The sequence below is a fragment of the Quercus robur genome, chromosome 5 (genome assembly GCF_932294415.1).
Source record: "Quercus robur chromosome 5, dhQueRobu3.1, whole genome shotgun sequence".
NCBI classification, from domain to species: Eukaryota; Viridiplantae; Streptophyta; class Magnoliopsida; order Fagales; family Fagaceae; genus Quercus; species Quercus robur.
In genome coordinates, this window is record NC_065538.1 from 81,689,476 (window position 1) to 81,709,426 (window position 19,951).

The 19,951-nt window shown below is 35.5% G+C and overlaps 2 protein-coding genes across 8 annotated transcripts in view; both read right to left on the reverse strand.

Moving 5' to 3' along the window:
* The window catches only part of LOC126727355 (G-type lectin S-receptor-like serine/threonine-protein kinase At1g11330), a 44,587-nt gene extending 40,260 nt beyond the window's left edge, over nt 1-4,327 (reverse strand). For 2 of the 7 annotated variants that reach the window (XR_007656225.1, XR_007656224.1), the window contains exon 1: nt 3,215-4,326. Coding sequence is in view for 5 of the 7 variants with exons in the window: in XM_050432967.1 (XP_050288924.1) it covers nt 3,215-4,040 (826 nt within the window). In the remaining 2 variants the exon portion in view is untranslated. Of the gene's footprint in view, nt 1-3,214 lie in introns of all 7 variants that reach the window. The other 5 variants (XM_050432963.1, XM_050432964.1, XM_050432967.1 and 2 more) reach the window with 4 other exon arrangements.
* A 1,458-nt stretch (nt 4,328-5,785) lies between these two features.
* LOC126727366 (G-type lectin S-receptor-like serine/threonine-protein kinase At1g11330) lies at nt 5,786-10,375 on the reverse strand. The gene is made up of 7 exons (XM_050432979.1): nt 8,781-10,375; nt 7,640-7,761; nt 7,364-7,557; nt 7,078-7,288; nt 6,561-6,798; nt 6,321-6,471; nt 5,786-6,212 (listed from the first exon to the last, which is right to left on the reverse strand). The coding sequence occupies exons 1-7, from the start codon at nt 10,142-10,144 to the stop codon at nt 5,904-5,906; spliced, it is 2,589 nt and encodes an 862-aa protein (XP_050288936.1). The 5' UTR covers nt 10,145-10,375; the 3' UTR covers nt 5,786-5,903.
* Between the last annotated feature and the right edge of the window lie 9,576 nt (nt 10,376-19,951).

The following is a 19,951-nucleotide window of genomic DNA, read 5'->3' on the forward strand; positions in this document are numbered from 1 at the left end:
ATCAACAGAGAGACCAGGAGGAGGTTGCATATAAACTTCTTCACTTAAATCCCCATTAAGGAATGCATTTTTGACATCCATCTGAAAAAGATCCCATTTACTGGCAGCAGCAACAGCTATGAGGGCACGGACAGATGAGATACGAGCAACCGGAGCAAAGGTCTCTTCATAATCAATCCCATACTCCTGTGTAAAACCTTTTGCAACAAGACGAGTTTTGTAGCGCTCAATGGACCTATCAGAGCGAGTCTTAATCTTGTAGATCCACTTACAACCAACCACAGATTTCCCGGGAGGGAGTGTCACCAAGTCCCAAGTATGGTTTTTAGATAATGCATCAAGTTCCTCTTTCATTGCAATCTGCCATAAATGGTCAGTGGAAGCCTCACGATAGGTGTGAGGCTCGTGTAGTGTAGCAAGAGCAGTGTAACAATGATAGTCAAGTAAATGTGCAGGAATAGATCTTACCCGAGTTGAGTGACGAGGTGGAATGTCTTGTGCAAGATCTTCAGGCGGAGCAGGAGCAGGGGACCCAAGCTCAAGGTTGGGGTTAGGTAACTCGTCTTCAACCTGTTCATCTTCCACCTGTTCATTAAAGGGTGAACTAGGAAAGGGATCAGTGATATTTGGTGGTTGGACAGAGAAGTCTACAAGAGAATCAGGAGTAACCACAGGAGGATTAGGAGCAGCTACAGAAGGAACATGTGCCTCATCTGGAAAAAGATCTAAAACAGAGGAGGAAGATAGGGAGGCACGGAAGTGAGAGAGCTCGACAAAGAGGCGATGTTCCCAAAAGACAACATTACGGGAAATACGAAGACGATGAGAGACAGGATCATAACACCGATACCCCTTTTGAGTTTCGCCATAGCCAAGAAAACAACAAAGCCTTGACCGAGGCTCAAGTTTGTTATGCTTATGTGGTTGAAGAAGAACGAAACAAGCAGAGCCGAAGGAGCGAAGGTGGTGATAGTCTGGAGGTGACCCAAAAAGGCGCTCATATGGAGTTTGATTTTGGATAACAGGACTTGGAATGCGATTAATAGTATGAACAGCATGAAGAGCAGCTTCACCCCAAAAAGGAGCAGGAACTTTGGCAGAGAGAAGGAGAGCACGAACAGTGTCAAGAATATGACGAAGTTTTCGTTCGGCTCTACCATTTTGCTGAGAGGTACCTGGACAAGTTAGTTGATGAACAGTGCCATAGGAATGCAAAACAGTTTGGAAAGCATATTAAGTGTACTCAAGAGCATTATCAGATCGAAAAATTTTGATGCGTTTGGAAAACTGAGTTTCAACCATTTTTGCAAAATTAGAATATACTTGCAATAATTCAGAACGATGTTTCATATTAAAAATCCAGCTATAGCGAGAGTAATCATCAACAAAGACAACAAAATATCGAGACCCACCAATACTAGAGACAGAGGAAGGCCCCCAAACATCAGAATGAATAAGGTCAAAGATATCAGTTGATATTGATTCACTAGTATTGAAAGGCAAAGCTGGTTGTTTTCCTAACTGACATGAGACACAATCAAAATTTTCGGTAGACACTGAACCTAACAAATCTCTAGAAGCCAATTGTTGTACTCGAGAGGAAGATGCGTGACCAAGTCGAGCATGCCAAAGTGCAAGGGAAGGAACAGAAGAAACTACAGTAGCTGCAGCAACAGAAACAGGAGTAACAAGTGGAAGACGAAGGTTGTCCACGGGAAACATACGCCCAACTCTGGGACCGGCCCCAAGCTCCTGTCCCGTCCTTGGATCCTGCACAATACACCCAGAATAATCAAAGATAATGCGATAACCCAACTCAGCTAATTGTCCCACAGAAAATAAATTGTAAGAAAGGTCAGGAATATTAAAGACTCCAGGAACCGAAAGGTTAGAGGTTGAAACAGAGCCTATATTATGACCAGACATTGTGGAACCATTTGCTGTGCGAATATTAAGAGGGTGTGGTGCAGGTTTAAGTTCAGAAAATAAAGACGAATGAGGTGTCATGTGATTGCAACAAGCAGAATCCATAAGCCAAGAGGTAGGAGACATACCAGACAAAGCTGAGAGAGAAGAGGAATAAGATGCATTACCAACCATACGAATGACATTAGTGATGATGTTTATAAGGTCATCTCTGGAAATGGTGAAAGTGGATCCAGAAGACTGAGACTGTGCAAAGACGGGAGCCATTGGTTGGTCACTCTCAGTGTTAGCAACAGTAGCAGCAAAAATTGAAACAGCTGATTTGTTGCGATGATAGCAAGTCTCAATACTGTGGCAAAATCGTTTACATAAATTGCAAAAACGATTGCTGGATTGTCGACGACGATTGTTGCAAAAGGAAGAAGACTTGTCCTTATTCTTCATTTAGAAGAAAAATATGCAAAAATAGACTGCAAAAATGAAATCTACGCGAAAAACTGGGTAAGGAGCACCTGAACCGCAAAAGTCAACTCTGGCAAAAAGTCAACCTTCAGTCAAAGTCAACGGTCAAAGTCAACAGACAGTCAACGAAAATTCAACGCTGACGTGGTGGGTGACGTCAGCAGATGTGGACGATGATGTCAGCAGTGGCAGTGATGACATCACCTAGGGCTGACGTCAGCAGGTGCAGATCTGGCGCGTGTAGGCGCGTGAAGAATGATGCCGGCGCGTGGCGGCGCGTGCGGAAGGCAATCGGCCAGTGGAAGCGCGTGAGCTTTTGCGCAGAATCTTTAGGTAGCGCGTGACGGCGCGTGTAAGCTCCGATGGTGGTCAGGTTCCACATGGTAGTAGATCGGCAAAGGACGATCTTAGTGGTACCTGCAAAAACATAATTGGGGCAAGGATCACGGCGGTGATGATATGGCAGTGGTCTCGAGACTCAGAACGACGGCAGCTGCAGGTCCGGAACCAGAGACGATGACTGAAATGCGTCAGAGGTTTAACGGCGAATGGCTGCAGCGGCAGTTGTAACAGCGGAAGCAATTGTGAGTCTGGAATAACACCAATGAGAGACAAGACTGCAAAGAAAAAGTCAGAGCGATGGCTCTGATACCATGTTAGAAATACTGAATGCAATAGTATTGTATTTCTCAAATCAAAGAATATACATCAGTGCCTTTATATAGGAGGCATATGTGTGCGGTACAAGTAAAGTGTAGTACAAGTACAAGTGTGCTATACAAGTAACCTAGTTGGGCCTAAAGCCCATAACATAATATACGTTAACAGTCCTTATCATTATCCCAATATCTTTCCACCAAATCTCCTTCAGTAGTCAGTACATAATGAAACAAAGAATTGATCAAATAAGAAAAACTTAAAGAAATTGTTCCATTTTGATCATCTACGACACTAAATCCATTATGAAATACAGAACTCATATCTGGTATTCCAGTAAAGATTCGAGAGTCCCATGGACCACTGCACCAATGGGGGCTACCATCTTTCCAAATGAATACTTGAACGGCACTTTGAGGTTGAATACCACAGGAGAAGCTTCCAATGGATGGAACAGAATGGCTTTTCCATGATGTCAACTGCAATTTCTCACCTGTTCTTTCATTAGTACTAACTTTTAGCTTTTGCAAGAGTGTGCCAGAAGGATGTTGGAAACTCTCCCATATGATTGTCCCTGTAGTGTTTTCTAGCAAGACTAAGTTCCCCGAATCTAAAAGCTGGGCACTCAAATTGGCAACAGAGTTTGTAACATTTGATGACCAAAGAATCTCCTTTTGTCCATTTAGTATTACAAGATTGCCGTCCCCAGATATGGTAAGAACCCCAGAAGAATCCTTGAGGGGTTTATCTCTGTTAGCTACCCATTGGGCAGGTAAATCAGATTTTTTATTATACCATATTCCGAGGTAGCGATCAGTAGAATTTACGGGGCTGAAGAATCCTAGTTTGAAAGCATTCCCATTGGAGGTTATGTAGTCAGAGTCTTTGATGGGTTCAAAAGATGTAATGGTGTCTGTGGCAGAGTCGGATTCTAAACAAAAGCAACATAGCAAGACTAGAAGAACTGGTATGCTTGTATTTCGAACAAGACCCATAACTTGTTCAATGCTTCTGGTTTGAGCGGTTTTGTGGGGATACACTGATACCCCAATATATTCAAACCATTGTTTATGGATGGCTACGGCCCACACATGGTAGGTGGTGGTGTCCTTTAAAAATTAATAAATTATGTTTGGCGCATGCTAGAGATTTGATTCCAACAAACGGGTCTGCGCCTAATGATGATTTTGGATGACAGGACTACATGAGTAGTCATTGCTTGTTTTTCCAGTTCCCACAGAGTACAAAGATTCTGGTTTGTGAGAATCACCATTTTGAATGCGATGAGCAGTTACTGCTTTATTTGCTTCTTTTCCCAAACATTTATTTGAAATTTATTGCAATAGCTGCAAGGATAAAAGCTATTACATACTTTCACACGTTTACACACGCATTAAAAACAAGTAAAACTGGGACTTGAAATCACGATTTTGAAAACCGTCACACATTAACTTTCCTTTTCGTGTGTGTAATAAATATTACTCGAGCTGAAAACTCAGACTTTCTATCCAAATGTTCCTAACACTTTATCTCTGGCTTTTTCCTTTTTTTCCAATTATTGACTTACCTCACTTAGCTGTTGAGGATAAAAGACAAGAAACAAGTGGGGAAGACAAGCTCCCACATGACCTTGACAAAAGAGAGAAAAGAGAGAAACATACGAACCCATTTAGAAAAAAAAGGCCGAAAGACAAAAAGAGAGAAAAGGGAGACAAGCTCCTACTTGATACACTCTCTCTCTCTGCCGACTGACACACTGTTTTTCAAGAATAAATCACCACAACAAAGAGGGTGAAGTTCTATTTCTATGGGTTGAAATTTGAAAAAGATCTGATTTTTGCCCTCTCCTTCCCCTTCTCTGTTCCTCTTTTTCTGGAAAGAAGAAGCATTGTGCCTAACGGCTATATTTGAAACGATGACGTTTGTAACAAAGAAAATACAAGATTCTGATAAAAAAAAAACTAAACGGTGTGGTTTTGAGTAAGTGACTTTTTTTTTATCACCAGGTCTCTAAACGACATCGTTTTAGCAAAGCTGAAGATATAATAAAAAGTCAGAATGATACCGTTTTGGGTATTGCACAATCCCTCAGTCTCGAAGATGGTTACCATATTCTAATCCTGCAGATTAGTCGTCCAAAAGAGTCGTTGGCAAATAGATGGATGTTGGAAACCCTCCCATATGACTGTTCTTGTAGCCTTTTCTTTCAAGGCAAGGTTTCCTGAATCTAAAAGAGCCAAGGCGTATTGACAGTGTAATCCTTACCTTGGGATATTTAAAATAACTCATATTGGAGTTCAAAAGAAAGGCACTTGGGATTCTTGTATTTGTGGTTGGGATCAATATCTTTATGCCAGAATTGCATTTCGGTTAGTTAATATTCCATCTCCTTCTAAATTCCAACTCATTCCAATCAATAACTCCAAAACTTCAGTTTTTTTTAGGAAAAAAGAAGAGTACATTATTTTTTTTTTTTTATTATTATTTTTTTTAAGATTCTTTAGAACTTGAAAAATAAATCAATAAATTAACAAGGAAAATCCCCAAAAATCCAGAGAACTCAGTCCAAATTTTAACTAAAAAATAAACGAAAAGATATGTGGAGAAAGGGAATAGAACCTGAGAATGAGACAATGTTACCTGTGAGATTTGATAACAAAAATATTGGCTTTGAAACCAATTCGAACAGAGAAGCTCGGCTTTGGTAAACAAAGGTTGTGGCTTGATTTAAGACAGTAGATGATGGCAAAAAATTAAAATTAAAATTACCTGATGATAATTCAATTTTTTTTTTAATCTAAACATTGTAAAGATTCCAGCATAAATATATAAAGAATTATGTCAAGAACACATGGTAGCTATCGACCTTGAACCTTTGAAACAGTAACATCGTTAACAGAAAATTTTCTTTGGCCGCTGTGAGATAATTTCTTATCTAAGGGAATTTGCCTTTCAGTAAATGCCGGCTGCTTTGGACGAGGAAGATCAAGAATCTCACTTTTAAGCATAGAAATAACAACAGATACAGTTGGCCTATCTTTGGCAAATTCTTGCACACACAACAGGCCAACATGTATGCATCTCAAAATCTCCATTTCAAAGCAGGGTTCATATACCATTGTGTCTATTAAGGCTATAATGTTGTCTGCATTCCACAATTTCCATGCCTGGAAAAATTAAAACAGGATTGAAATTCTTAGCATCAGTATTGAAAATTATAACAAACAAGCATTGGAGGTTTTCAAAAACAAGGCAATGGGATAAGGATGACTTACAAATCCTAAAAGGCTCATGGATTGCTCATCATGATAAAAGCTAGAGTTTTTTCTTCCACTTATTATCTCAAGTAACAACACTCCAAAGCTGAAGACATCCGATTTTTCTGAAAATCGCCCTTCCATTGCATATTCAGGAGACATATAGCCACTAAATTATAACAACAAAACCCATCAAAATCTTGTCATCAAATATTTGTACTAGTATCTAATTGAATTGACTAAAGAAAAGGTACTTACTATGTTCCAACGACCCTATTAGTATTAGCCTGGTCTTCATCATTTCCAAAAATCCTAGCCATTCCAAAATCTGATATTTTTGGATTTAGCTCTTTATCCAACAAGATGTTACTTGCCTTTAAATCTCTATGAATAATCCTTAATCTAGAATCCCTATGAAGGTAAAGTAGACCTCGACCAATTCCTTCAATAATGTTGAAACGTTTTCTCCAATCTAGCAGTTTTTCCTTGTGAGGATCTAACAATTTAAACAAAAGCATTACGAAAAACTCGCAAGATGAAAGAAAATAAAGTTTGAAAAAAGATGTTCTAGTGTTGAAGTTATAAGAGAATTGGAAAAGTCTATTTCAATTGAAGTATCACAACAAAGAAGATTGTTCAAATTTCTCAAAATAGTATAACGGTAATTCCTATGCAAAAAATTATCACTACTCATAAATAAATTGACATTTATATGCAGAAAATTTAACGTTGTACCGCATTTGTATTACAAGAAAGGGCATCAAAATTAACTAACCAAAGAGGAATGCATCTAGACATTTGTTTGGCATATATTCATAGATCAACATCTTTTCTTCTCCTTCAACACAACAACCAAGAAGCCTAACAAGATTCCGATGTTGAAGTTTTGAAATTACCACCACCTCATTCATAAATTCTTTTGACCCTTGTCTAGACGCTTTAGATAGTCTTTTTACTGCAATCTCTTGTCCATCTGGCAATTTTCCCTATAAACAAAAATCAAATGGTTAACTAGACATACAAATTATTAGACAAGAAACCTCTAGTAGAGCAACCATTACCCTGTATACGGGACCAAATCCACCCTTCCCAAGCTCGTTAGATAGATGGAAGTTGTTTGTTGCACTTGTCAACGTCTCAAAATTGAATAGCGGTAGCTCTTGGACTTTAACTTGGTCCAAGTTGTCACTATGAAATTTTGGTTGTGCTTTTGCTCTATTGAACAATAAGATCTCCTTCACTTTCTTTTTCCTTCCTAATGTCCAATACAGTAGTGAGTGATGTAATATATAGCAACATTTACTAGTCCATTGAGCTAATTTAATTGGAAATATTACCTTTTAGATTTGCCATCCGCCTCCACAGTAAATAAGTGCAGATGGAAAGGAAAATTGTTCCTGTGATCACTATGATTGTGACAATTTTTTTCACATCTCCCACTTTTTTTTTTTTTGATAGGCTCCCACTTTATCTGTAAATGAGGGGAAAAAAAGTATAATACTTGTTCAAAAAAAAAAAAATATATATATATATATATATAGTGCAAAACAGTTTTAAATAAAGAGTCTTTGACACTGATTTCCTTATCATGGGGAGCTAGGGCCGGCCCAAAGACTAGGCAACTTAGGCCTAGGCCCAAGGCCCCACAACCAAAAAAAAAATTCCCTAGTAAAAAAAGGCCCCATCTTTCTCCATAAAAAGCTCAAAATTTTATAAAAATATAACATTTTTTAAATAATCAGTACTTTTTTTTTATGAGTAATGCTAAAGATATAACAAATTTTACTATAGACTTAATTGACATGACACCAATCACATAAAAATTTTATTCAAACACAAATAAATTAAGTTGTTGAAATTCATTAATTACAATCATTATCACGTTATATTGTAAACATTTTATAGTATTTTAAGTATTTTTCTTTTTCATTTCTAACAAGGCTTCTAAAATAGGAGACTAATAGAAATTTAACCCAATTGAAACTCTAAAATGTTTCCCAAAAAAAAAAAAAAAAAAAATACAAATGTGATAGAACATCAATGATGACTAATCTCCCCTAATAGTTTGAGACTTTAATTTTTGTAAACTAATCTCCTACAAAGCCATACCCAAATAATATCTATCTATCTCTTCCTCTTAAAAAGAAGATATAAAATTGAATTTTAGATTAAAACTTTACTTAACTATGCATAGTCATATATCTAAGTTAAAGTAAGTATTTTTTTTTTTAAATAATTTTTTTAGTTTTTTTTGTTTAAATTTATGGTTTAACTATGTTATTCAATCCTCTATATGAAATTAACCTTAGTTTAGTTAGTATTATTCATCAATTTATGTATTTACATCAAATTAGTCTTAATTTAATTATTATTATATAATTTTATTTAACTAATGTTTACATATAAAAAGCCCCATATAAAACTAAGGAACCTAATTTGAAGCCTAATTTTCACATAAAAGTATGAAACAAAAACAACTTACCAAGTTCTGAGTAGGCCACACGAATGTAAAGATCAATTCCGAAACTGGAGAATTGTTGCGCATCAATTACTTTATCACTCCAAGACATACAACCAACGCCAGTTTCATATGCATATGCTATGCAAGAACAATTTTCCAAGCATTGCTCTCTGCATTTGTTTTCAGAAGCACTTGACCAAACTGCAATGTCTGGCACTTTCATCATCTTCAATTTAAAAAACCCATCTTTTTTGCCTTCTTCACCACCAGTGTTCACCCTCTCACACTGCAACAGTGCCCTCCTAACACATCCACTAGTCCAATTGCCTTGATTCCATTCTTCTAAATTATTTGGCTCGAACCCCTGGAAGCAGCTACAAATTGGTGTATTCTGTGGATCACAGGTTCCGAATGCCCCACACTTGCCATAAACATCACAATCAGTGTGCAAAGCTAACCACACGACATCCTTAAAATCATTAGACATATATTTGAGCACTAGATTCCCTTGTGAATTCAAGGCAAAATAGGACAAAGACTTGTCTTCATAAGCATAAGTTAGATAAAAATTTCCATCTTGACCATCTACAAAATTGAAACCATTAAGATATACAGAATCCATATCCGGTATTCCAATGAAGATCCGACTGTTCCATGGACCACTGCGCCAATATGGACTACCGTCTTTCCAAATGAATACTTGAGGAAGTCTAGGAGGTTGAATACCACACGAGAAGATTCCAATGGATGGATCAGAAGGGCTTTTCCAAGATGTAATCTGCACTTTCTTACCTGTTCTTACATTAGCACTAAGCTTCATCGTTGGCAAGACTGTATCAGAAGGATATTGGAAACTCTCCCATATTGTCCCTGTAGTGTTTTCTTGCAAGACCAGGTTCCCTGAATCCAAAAGCTGGGCTCTTGAATTGGGAACAGAGTTTGCAACATTCGCTGACCAAATTACCTCCTTCTCTCCATTTAGTACCTCAAGAACTCCGTCTTCAGATATGGTAAGAACCCCATTAGAATCGCCAAGAGGTTTCTGTCTGTTAGCTACCCATACAACTGTGCATCCAGAGATGTTATTATACCATATTCCGACGTATCGATTGGTAGATTTTTCTGGGCTGAAGAATCCCAGTTTGAAAGCACCCCCATTGGAGATTATATAGCCAGGGTCTTTGATGGGTTCAGAAGATGTGATGGTGTCTGTGGCAGAACCAGATTCAAAACAAATGCAATATAGCAAGACTAGAAGAACTGACATGCTTGTATTTCGAACACGTCCCATAACTTGTTCAATGCTGAGAATGAAGATTTTAGATGCCAGGAACACCATTAAGTCATTGCCTCTTTTCATACTTTTCTTAAAGAGCTGCATAGTTGAACTTTCTATTACTCGAAGTTAAAGCAGCCCACATTGACTCAAATGTTAAACATTTGGATCTATTTTGGGCCATTCATTCATTTGAAAATGTTTCTCTTGTTTGTTCAAGATATTTTGAAATTAGATACCCAATGGGTAGCGTTCACACACTAGATCACTATCATGGGCTTGTGAAAAATCTCACATACTTTCTTCTCAACAATCTAACATTTCAGCATCAAACAACACAACAGCAACACAATGGCTCCGTGAAAGAAAGTCATGGGAAGTTAGTTGAATTATTTTCTTGTTATTTTTACATTATTTAGCTGAAATGACAATCTAAATCATAAAAGTTATGCTGAATATTCTTTCACACTTCTTCATATCCATTATTTCATACACATATCCACAATTAATACAAAAATATACACATTTTAAGCAGAAAAAAAAAGTGTCCACTTTTAAAACTAAAAATGTATGTGAAAAAATAGATATTAAATAGTGGACGCAAGAGAATAAAAGCTGTACAAGTTATGAATCATTAAACGGACAGAATTTGATGTAGTGGGGTGCATTGTGCACATTGCACTGACTCTATTGGTCCAGCACACATGATGAAATCAATATATATATAAAACCAGAGACATCACACGAAAGAGCAGGAAGTTTTGCCAAGTGGCACTCTCTTTGAAAAGATAATTGATTTTTTTTTTTTTGAAATAAAATACATCATTCTTAATTTATTACACTTATTATATACCACATCAGTTATTTACTAAACTCAATAGATTTTAATTAGTAATAAATAAGACTAATGGATAAGATAGAGGGATGTTAATCATCAAAAACTCTTTGTTTTCCTTATTCCTCCATCCAAAGGTTTTCTTATGTTTATGCCTACTCCTCTTCCCTTATAAATAAATACTTACTCTTCCTAAACTACTACATGCCTTCTCCTCTGCCTATGTTGCTAAATTACCGATTATATGTTTTATAATTTGCACAAACTGAAATAGCATTAAGATTATTTAAGAACACATGAAATCATATAAAAATCACCAAATTAGAGTTTAAAATTATAATTAAAATTTTAAAAGAAATCTAGGCACATTTGCACAAAAATTCCATGTAACTAAGTCACACTTAGAAATATTGGACCATTTTTCCTTTGTATAAATAGAAGGGACTTATGGGATGAGGGGGCTAACAATTTTCTCTCCAAAACATTTATTGTAGGAACATAAAAGTTTTCCATTGTAAACTTTTCACGATTAAAGAACATGACTTACCAACTAATCAAACTGGAGTTTTTAGTACCTACAGCAATTTCACAACATCAAGAACAAACCCCAGTGTATACAATGTCAACTCCAATAGTCTCCTATTACATCAAATGAGTGTTTAATTTTTCTCGCAAAGTATTGAATAGTAAAGCTTCTGGGCCATAGTCTTAATTACAACTCTCAATCATGTTGGACTTGGATGACACCTATCAACAATGTATCCTTATGTGATGCAGAAAAAATTTGGAGTGTACACAACGTTTAATGTGGATGGGAAGAAATTTCATCATATTCCAATTAGTTAGGTTAGTAAGGGACCTATTCCAATTTAATGATCCTGAAATTTTGTATACAAGTAATAATCAAGGAAACTTCCACCTAAAATAAGTCGGACTTTTGGCAAGAGAGAAAATTGATGTCTAGACAAATCAAGATAAGGCCGGCCAATATGGACCATATTCTTAATTTCTTATCTCTATTTGTTCCATGTACAAGACTTATAGTCAATGCTTGGCGTGTAAAAGTTGAACATCCTATCTAAAGTCCATCATCTGAAAGCTTGAGAAAAAATTCATTTAAACCATCACAATATATAAATTATAAAGGAATCAAAGAAAAACTGTCAAAAATAATGAAAATTTAATCTATGCTTAAATTCTTATAAGGATGAACACAATAGCAATATCCTTTAAAAAAAATAAAGATAAAAAAATCTATACTTATTTTGTACGTATGATAAAGTCCTATCACAAAGTTTTTTGAGACTCATGTTGATTAATGATTATAAATTATAAAGGAATAATCATCAATATATATATAAGCAGAGATCTCATGCGGGAGTGCGTGAGGTCTTGCCAAGTGACGCTCTAATTTTGCATTTTGCATTTTTTTACCTCTTTCATTAAGTTTTTTTTACTGTTACCCAAAAGTTTACATTAACTTATTTTACTGTTATCTCATTAGTCTTTGATTAATTGCCTAAGCTTACATCACACATTTCTCTCTTTTTCATGTCTTTTAGCATACCCACCATTTTAATATTTTAAAAAAAGAAAAAAAAATTAAGGACTAATAGTAATAACTAACCAGATAAGGCTTGGGAGAGAGATAGAGAGACATAAAAATGTTGTGGATTGTTAAATAAAATGCATTGTTTCACTATAAAAGACCTGAGACTGACAAAACATTTGGAAGAGAGAGAAAGAGAAATCTAAGGGGACGTCGCCTCCATCATATTGGCCTCCCACCACCATCAAGACGCCGAAACCCCTACGGGTATTTTTATTTTTTTTTAAATTAGGAGATTAAATATGATTTAGGTTTGGGTAATTTGGTTGGATAGTTTTTGTTTTGGGTATAAAAATAGAGAGAATATTTGGTACGCAATGTAAAACCATATTCTACCATGGTTTTAAATCATCTATAGGACACGTGCATACACACTTGCCCACACCATGTTTTAATGTTTCATTATCAATGAGTGGAAGACAGTGAGAGAGTTGGACATATTTTTATTTCATAGTATTAAATATGTGAACACAACACAAATTATTTGATTTTCACGGTCCAGTTACTCTTTTGTATTTATTTTTTGTTTCATGATTTAAAAAAAAAATTAATCTTACCTTTTTTTTTTAGGGTGAAAAATTAATCTTACTTTGAGAAGGCTATAAATATGCAGTGAAACAACAGTTATAAATTGCACACACGTAACCATTATAATTATTCAGTTCAAGCAATTAGTAAAAAAAAAAAAAAATGGAGGAATATTGTAGAATAAAAGTTGTTACAAAATGTCTCTCTCTCAGAGACCTCATGCGAGAGTGCATGAGGTCTTACCAAGTGGCACTCTAATTTTGCATGTAGCCTTTTTTTACCACTTTCAATAAGGTTTTTTTTTATTGTTACCCAAAAGTTCACATTATCTTATTTTACTGTTATCTCATTAATATCTCATTAATTGCCTAAGCTTACAACACACCTTTCACTATTCTTCATGTCTTTTAGCATACCCACTGTTTTAGTATTTTAAAAAAATAAAAATAAAAATAAGTAAGGGCTAATAATAATAACTAACTAGATAAGGCTCTAAAGAGAGATAGAGAGACACAAAAATGTTGTGGATTGTTAAATAAAAGGCACTATTTCACTATATATTACCAAAATAAAAGACCTGAAACTAACAAAACATTTGAAAGAGAGAGAAAGAGGAATCTAAGGGGTCACCACCTCCGTTATATTGACCTTCCACCACCATCAAGACATGGAAACCCCTACGGGTAATCTTTTTTCCTTTTTAAATTAGGGGCTTAAATATTATTTAGGTTAGGTAATTTGGATAGTTTTTGTTTTGAGTATATAAGTAGGGAGAATATTTGGTGCACAATGTAAAGTCATATTCTACCATGGTTTAATTTTAAATCATCTATAAGACACATGCATACACACTTGCCCATATCATGTCTTAATGTTGCACTATCGATGAGTGGAACATAGTTAGAGAATTGGGTATACTTTTATTTCATAGTATGAAATATGTGAATACAACACAAATTATTTTATTTCATGGTCCCATTACTCTTTTGCATTTATTTTTGGTTTCATGATTTAAAAAAATAATAATCTTACCATAAGAAGGCTACAAATATGCAGTGAAACTACTAAACCAAATTTTAATATCTCAAAATGTATTTGTTTCTTTACTCTAATTTAGTTTACTTTTTCTTTATAATTAATGTACAACATTATTCAAAACTGTTTTACATAAAATTATCCGTACATCGCACGGGCAACTTACTAGTAGATATTAAATAGTGGACGCAAGAGAATAAAAGCTGTACAAGTTATGAATCATTAAATGGACAGAATTTGATGTAGTGGGGTGCACTGTGCACATTGCACTGACTCTATTGGTCCAGCACACATGATGAAGGCCTAATTGTAGTTATTGTAGTTTTATTTATGTGGGCTGTTCATTTTATTTGTATATCCATGCTTATGTTAATTAATCGTTTAATCACATTAATTTGGACTTAATTGTTAGATTAGCCTAAAATTGACTAAACTGTAATTTAAAATTTGGTGTCTATTTCTTAATCAAGTTAGATTTGATTGTTCTCAAAAACTGATTTTTCCACTGTTTGGTTAACAAGAGAAAATAGGGGAAAAATAGTAGGGCCCAAGAGTTTTCCACCCAGGCCCACCAAATTGTCCTTTGCCCGAATTGTTTCTGGTGGTATTGTGTTTATAGCATATTTTGTGTACTATAGAACAGTTATGGTAATATTGGTTGGGGTAGTTATTTGGAGTCGGGTTGTGTTTTAGGATAGCTACAAAATCTTCTTTAGTAGCTTTCAGGGATTGGCTCTTTGGGCCTTGTTGTGGTGTTTTATAAGTTGAATGAAATCTTCTTTTAGTAGTCAGTTGTTTATTGTAGCCCAATGGATTGGAACTTTAACCATTATATGAAGTCATAATTAATTTAAAAACAAATTAAAATACAAATAAATAGGGTGAAAATAACCAAATATCACGTTTTAACAAAATTTGTGGCAAACTAGCACTGTTTCGGAAATATATAGCAATCTATCACTTTTTTAGTACTCAAGTTCCACAAAATCAAGCTCTAAATAGTACTCGAGTTCAGTGAACTCGAGTTCCTAGTGAGTCATCAACATGGCATTACTGACCTGGAATTTGTGTAATTAAAAAAATAATGTGGTACTCGATATTACTGAAGTTGAGTACTTCTTTATAGTACTCGAGCTTCATAAAGTCAAGTACCTTATTTTTTTTTTCTTTTTTTTTTTTCTACTTTTCATACAGTCGAGTTCTTTTCTATCTCTTTGTCTCACGTAGAGGGACTCTTTCTTCTTTTCTTTTCTTTTTTTCTTTATTATTTTTTTTATCTCCCGTAGTAACTCACTCTTGCAAGTCAAATAAACTTGTCAAGTCAAAGAAAATGGCAAGCATTTATGGCCAAAGAAAAGAAGCATGAATTTGGTTTGCATGTTAGGTATTGGTCCTGGCCATCTTCTTTGACAATTCATGAAGAACATTTAATGCAAACTCTTGCATTTCTTCACACATGAAACTTCTTGAATATCATGCATCTTCCTGACATGGGCATGCAAGCCATTTAATGGCTAGTTGGCTAATGTCAAGCTACTAAGTTTGACTATTCAAACCATTCCAATGCAAACAAAAAGTAGGAAAAAAAAAAAAAAAAAAAAAAAGGGTACTCGACTGCACTAAGCTCGAGTACTATAAAGAGATACTCGATTTTGCAGAACTTGAATACTAAAAAAGTGGTAGATTGCTAAATATTTTCGAAACAGTGCTAGTTTGTCACAAATTTTGCCAAAACGTGATATTTGGCTATTTTCACCAAATATAAACAGGGTATATATATGTAAGAATTAGACACCGTAATTGAAAGCATCTAAATAAAATTAAACAATTTTCAAGTGCATTTTCTTAAATTAAATAAGAAAACTAAGAAATAACAAAGACTAAACAAAAAATTAATATTAAATTATAATAAATCCTTCAAATTCAAAGCATAATTACATAAATAAACAAATCATCTCCAAGTTTTGCATTGTAACATTACAAAATAAAGAATCATTCAATAAAAAACACACCATCATCATTTATAAACACAAATTTTAATCTTATCAAGTACATAATAAGCAATAATGAATGAAATAATAATAAAAATTGCATAGATTTTAATTTTTGTGGTAAATGATGATAATTTTACTCTAAAGAAACAATAAGGGGACTAGGAGGAACTTCCATGAGTATCAACAAAGGCCCAATTGAAAAATAGAATTGATGAGTTAAAGTTCCCAAGTTATACAACAATTAATAGGTCCAATATAACTCAACTATGGATCAAACCATTAAATGAGCATTTGAATGGACCAGTATGAGCACAAGATGGGCTTGATATCAGCATCAAATCAATTACAACTTTGGCATCACCTTCAAGGAGAACAAATTTGGAATGAAGACCATTGTTCCATTGGCATGAAGCAGGGAGGATGAGGTCTGCTACTTAATTGATTTCTGGGATTGGTTTGGAGAATGGAGATAGTTGGGAGTGAAGTTGGGGATTGTATGGACCCATGGATCAGTCCATATATTGTTATTTTGAGCCTGATTCAATGTGGTGGTGTAAGGTTGAATTTATTCAACCATCTAATTGGCTTTATTCCGTGCCAAATTTGCTTGTAATTCAGCATTTAGTAACCCTGTATTTAGGTGGGTTTGTTGTAAGAGTAATGAGTGAGATAGAGTGAAGATTGCTCAAGAGTGTGCAAGAAAACAGAGACTCGCGGCTGGGACTCGCGGGTGACTCACGGTTGCAAGCCGCCAGAAGCAGAACACGTGCCAAGCATGCTGGAAGATGAACAGTCATGCTAGCTGGAGCACTACAGGACAAAACAGGACAACTGGCCATACGGTTAACTCGCGACTGGATCTCGCGACTTAGTCAAGCCGCGAGGTCAAGCGGCGAGCCACCCCTGTTTTGTAAAACCTGACGTTTCACATTCCTCTCCTACTCCAGTATAAATACCCCTTTTACCCACGATTGAAAGAGAGCTTCCAGAGAGAATTTTGAGAGAGAAACCCTAAAGAAAAACCAGATTGTTTCACCCACAATCTATACCTTAGAGTCTCTTCAAATTCCTCATCTCTCTTCCTCTCCATTGTCAAAACCTTGAGAGGCATTATACCAAACCTGGTTCTCACCATCATCATCACTGTGAGACAGTTGTTTGGATTTCTGGGAAGCAGTTAGGAAGGAACCAATCTTCATTGGTTGATGCTACGGTCTAGTAGCGGAATCCGGGAAGCTAGAAAAGAAAAAGGTTCGGCGCAACCTCGTTGGAGCAAGAAGCTTGGAGGGCTTAGGTACATCGGGTAGATTAGGCTTGGAGGGTCTATTGCTGTTCATGTATCCCAACTACATTTTCTAGTGGATTATTGACCGCTTGGAGGGCGGCGGAGAGGTTTTACGCCGAGGGCTTCGATTTCCTCTTCGATAACACATCGTGTGTTGTCCTTGTGTTTGCATCTCTCTTCCCTTTATCTTTGCCTTTTATTTTCTACTGTGGATGTGTTTTTAATTGGCTTAGATTGTTTACCAATTCTGTATTAAGCTTTTGTTCATGTTCCGCACATTAATTGTTTGATTTAAAGCTTGTATTGGTAATTTGTATATTGGGGGTCTAAACGTTCAAGGGTGTTTATACACGTTTTTGAAATTTCAATTGGTATCAGAGCGGGTACACTTGTTGTGGCTTAAATAACTAAGTGTGATCCTTGACCCCTTGTGTTTATTTGCCATGGATTGTGCTTTGTATGCCTCTTTGCATGATTTGGTTGGTGATGAATGTAACATGCCACATGTTTGTGAAAATGCCTCTATGAGTGTTAATCCTCATAAGTGTGATGACATGTTATTTGAATCCATGGGTGTTGTTGACAAACTCTTGAAGAAAAATGCTAAGAAGTTTCAAAAGAATTTGGGCAAGTTATTTTGTGAAAAGGATGATTTAATTGCTAAGCTCAATGAATCAAACAAATTGGTTGAGAAATATAAAAAACTTGCTGAAAATTCTCTTGAAAAGCTGAAAGAGTTTGAATGTTTGAATATGGACTTGGATGCTAAACTTGTTTTGTCTAACAAACTTGTTGATGATCTTAAATGTGAAAATGAATCTCTTAAGATGCATGCCAAGTGTTTGATTGCTGAACCCATTGATAAAATGGATGATAATATTTGTTGCAATCATGTTGTGGTACCCGATTTTGTGCCTAGTGTGTGTTCTACCTTAAAGGACAAATCAGTGTACATTCCTCCACATAAAAGAAATCAAAAGGTGGAGAGAAAGGCTGTTAAGTCAAAACTTTCGTTTAGGTCTCAACCTAAGGCTTTGGATGGATCTAAGTTTGTTCCAACTTGCCACCATTGTGGTGTGATTGGTCATATAAGACCTCAATGTCATAAGTTGAAGAGGGAACAAAACCATGTTGCTAGATCCATTCCCAAAAAGCCTAGTGGACCTAAACACATTGTTTGTCACCATTGTGGTGCCTTTGGTCATCTAAGACCTCAATGCTCTAAGTTTCATGCTTTTAAAAGAATTAAAAGAAAAGAAAAACTTGAGTTTTTTGGAAGTTGTGCTAAAAAGAGTAAACCGGTTTTGAGTGAAAATAGCATGTTGTTAAAGAAAATATTTAATGCTCTTAACTCCTTGACTATGTGCATCCCCGGTTCTCATTCTTCCAACCCTCGTCTCGCTTCTCTTGAGACACTAATTCCAAACAATCGTTCCGTTTGGATGAGGAAGGGTTCATATGGTTAAGCTTGTGCTCTTTTTGGTCCTTGATCTAATTCTTTCGATCTTTGTAGGACCCTTCTTGCATTAAATGTCATATCATCATGCATTTTATGCATCTTGCATTTATTTGTATGCATTGTTTTGTTCTTGATCTTACTTTTATGTTTCTGCTTTGTGTGAGTAAAAAATCCAAAACCACATAAAAAGTGAAAAATTCAAAAAGTTTGATCGTATATGTTTGAGCACATATCACATGTGAGTTTGGCCTTGTACCTTTGTACAAATGGCTTTGTGCATTTACGAGCTTAGCTTGTTATTTTTGCACTTATATCTTTGTGGGAAAAATCTTGACATCTTTGTGTGATTGTTGTAAATCGATTTTCAAGCTTGTCATGAATGATTTGTCAATAGTCATGTTGGTTTTGATACATGCGTAGACTTGTGCTTATATCTCTTCCCACTCTTTTATTTTTATTGCTTAAAGAGCTCAATAAATGTAAATCTCAAAATGAAAAGAGATGATGAGCTGCAAAAGCCGTCGCATATACTAGTATTCGACTAGAAAAAAGGAAAAGCGACTTATATGAAAATGTATGATGCCCAAAAAGCCAAAGGCCTGTTCATCAATTTGAAATATCAAAAATTTCAGGTATCAATCTCAAAAATGAGATGTATTGCTCAAAATGAGTTGTATTGATTCAAAATGATCAAATGATATGAATTGTAAGAAGCCAAATGAAAAGCTTCAATCTTATGTAATCATTTTCTTGTGGGAGGTCATATATGTTCATTTCTATAATTGAGATAGACCACTTGACTTAGTACTAGTTGTGTATGACTTGATTGAATTGATCATTGAAACTTCACTCTAGACTAAGGACTATTCCACATTTGATACACACACAACACACTTGCCTAATGTTCAATGAATGTCTTATTCATTTGTTAGATTGTACTTGTCTAAATGTGATGTGTGTGTGCTCAATCTTATATGGATTAATCCAAAAATATTTTTGATCATTTTATATGTTTTTGGAGTGATTTTTATCACTTTTTGTGTTTATGTTTAGTGCTTACTTTGTTTTTCAATGTTTAAACATGTTCTGGTTTGAAAAACAAGTGTCAGATTTTTTTTTGGCCACTCATTTTGGCTACTTGCGTGAGCTGCCAGTTTTGGCTACTCG

What these genes read in the sequence shown, in the direction of transcription:
- LOC126727366 (XM_050432979.1), bottom strand. Translation starts at nt 10,144, where the DNA reads ATGCAGCTCTTTAAGAAAAGTATGAAAAGAGGCAATGACTTAATGGTG. An exon ending in GCGGATGGCAAATCTAAAAG is followed by an intron (nt 7,558 to 7,639) that starts GTAATATTTCCA and finishes ATTGGACATTAG; the next exon opens with GAAGGAAAAAGAAAGTGAAG. An exon ending in AATAGGGTCGTTGGAACATA is followed by an intron (nt 6,472 to 6,560) that starts GTAAGTACCTTT and finishes GTTATAATTTAG; the next exon opens with TGGCTATATGTCTCCTGAAT.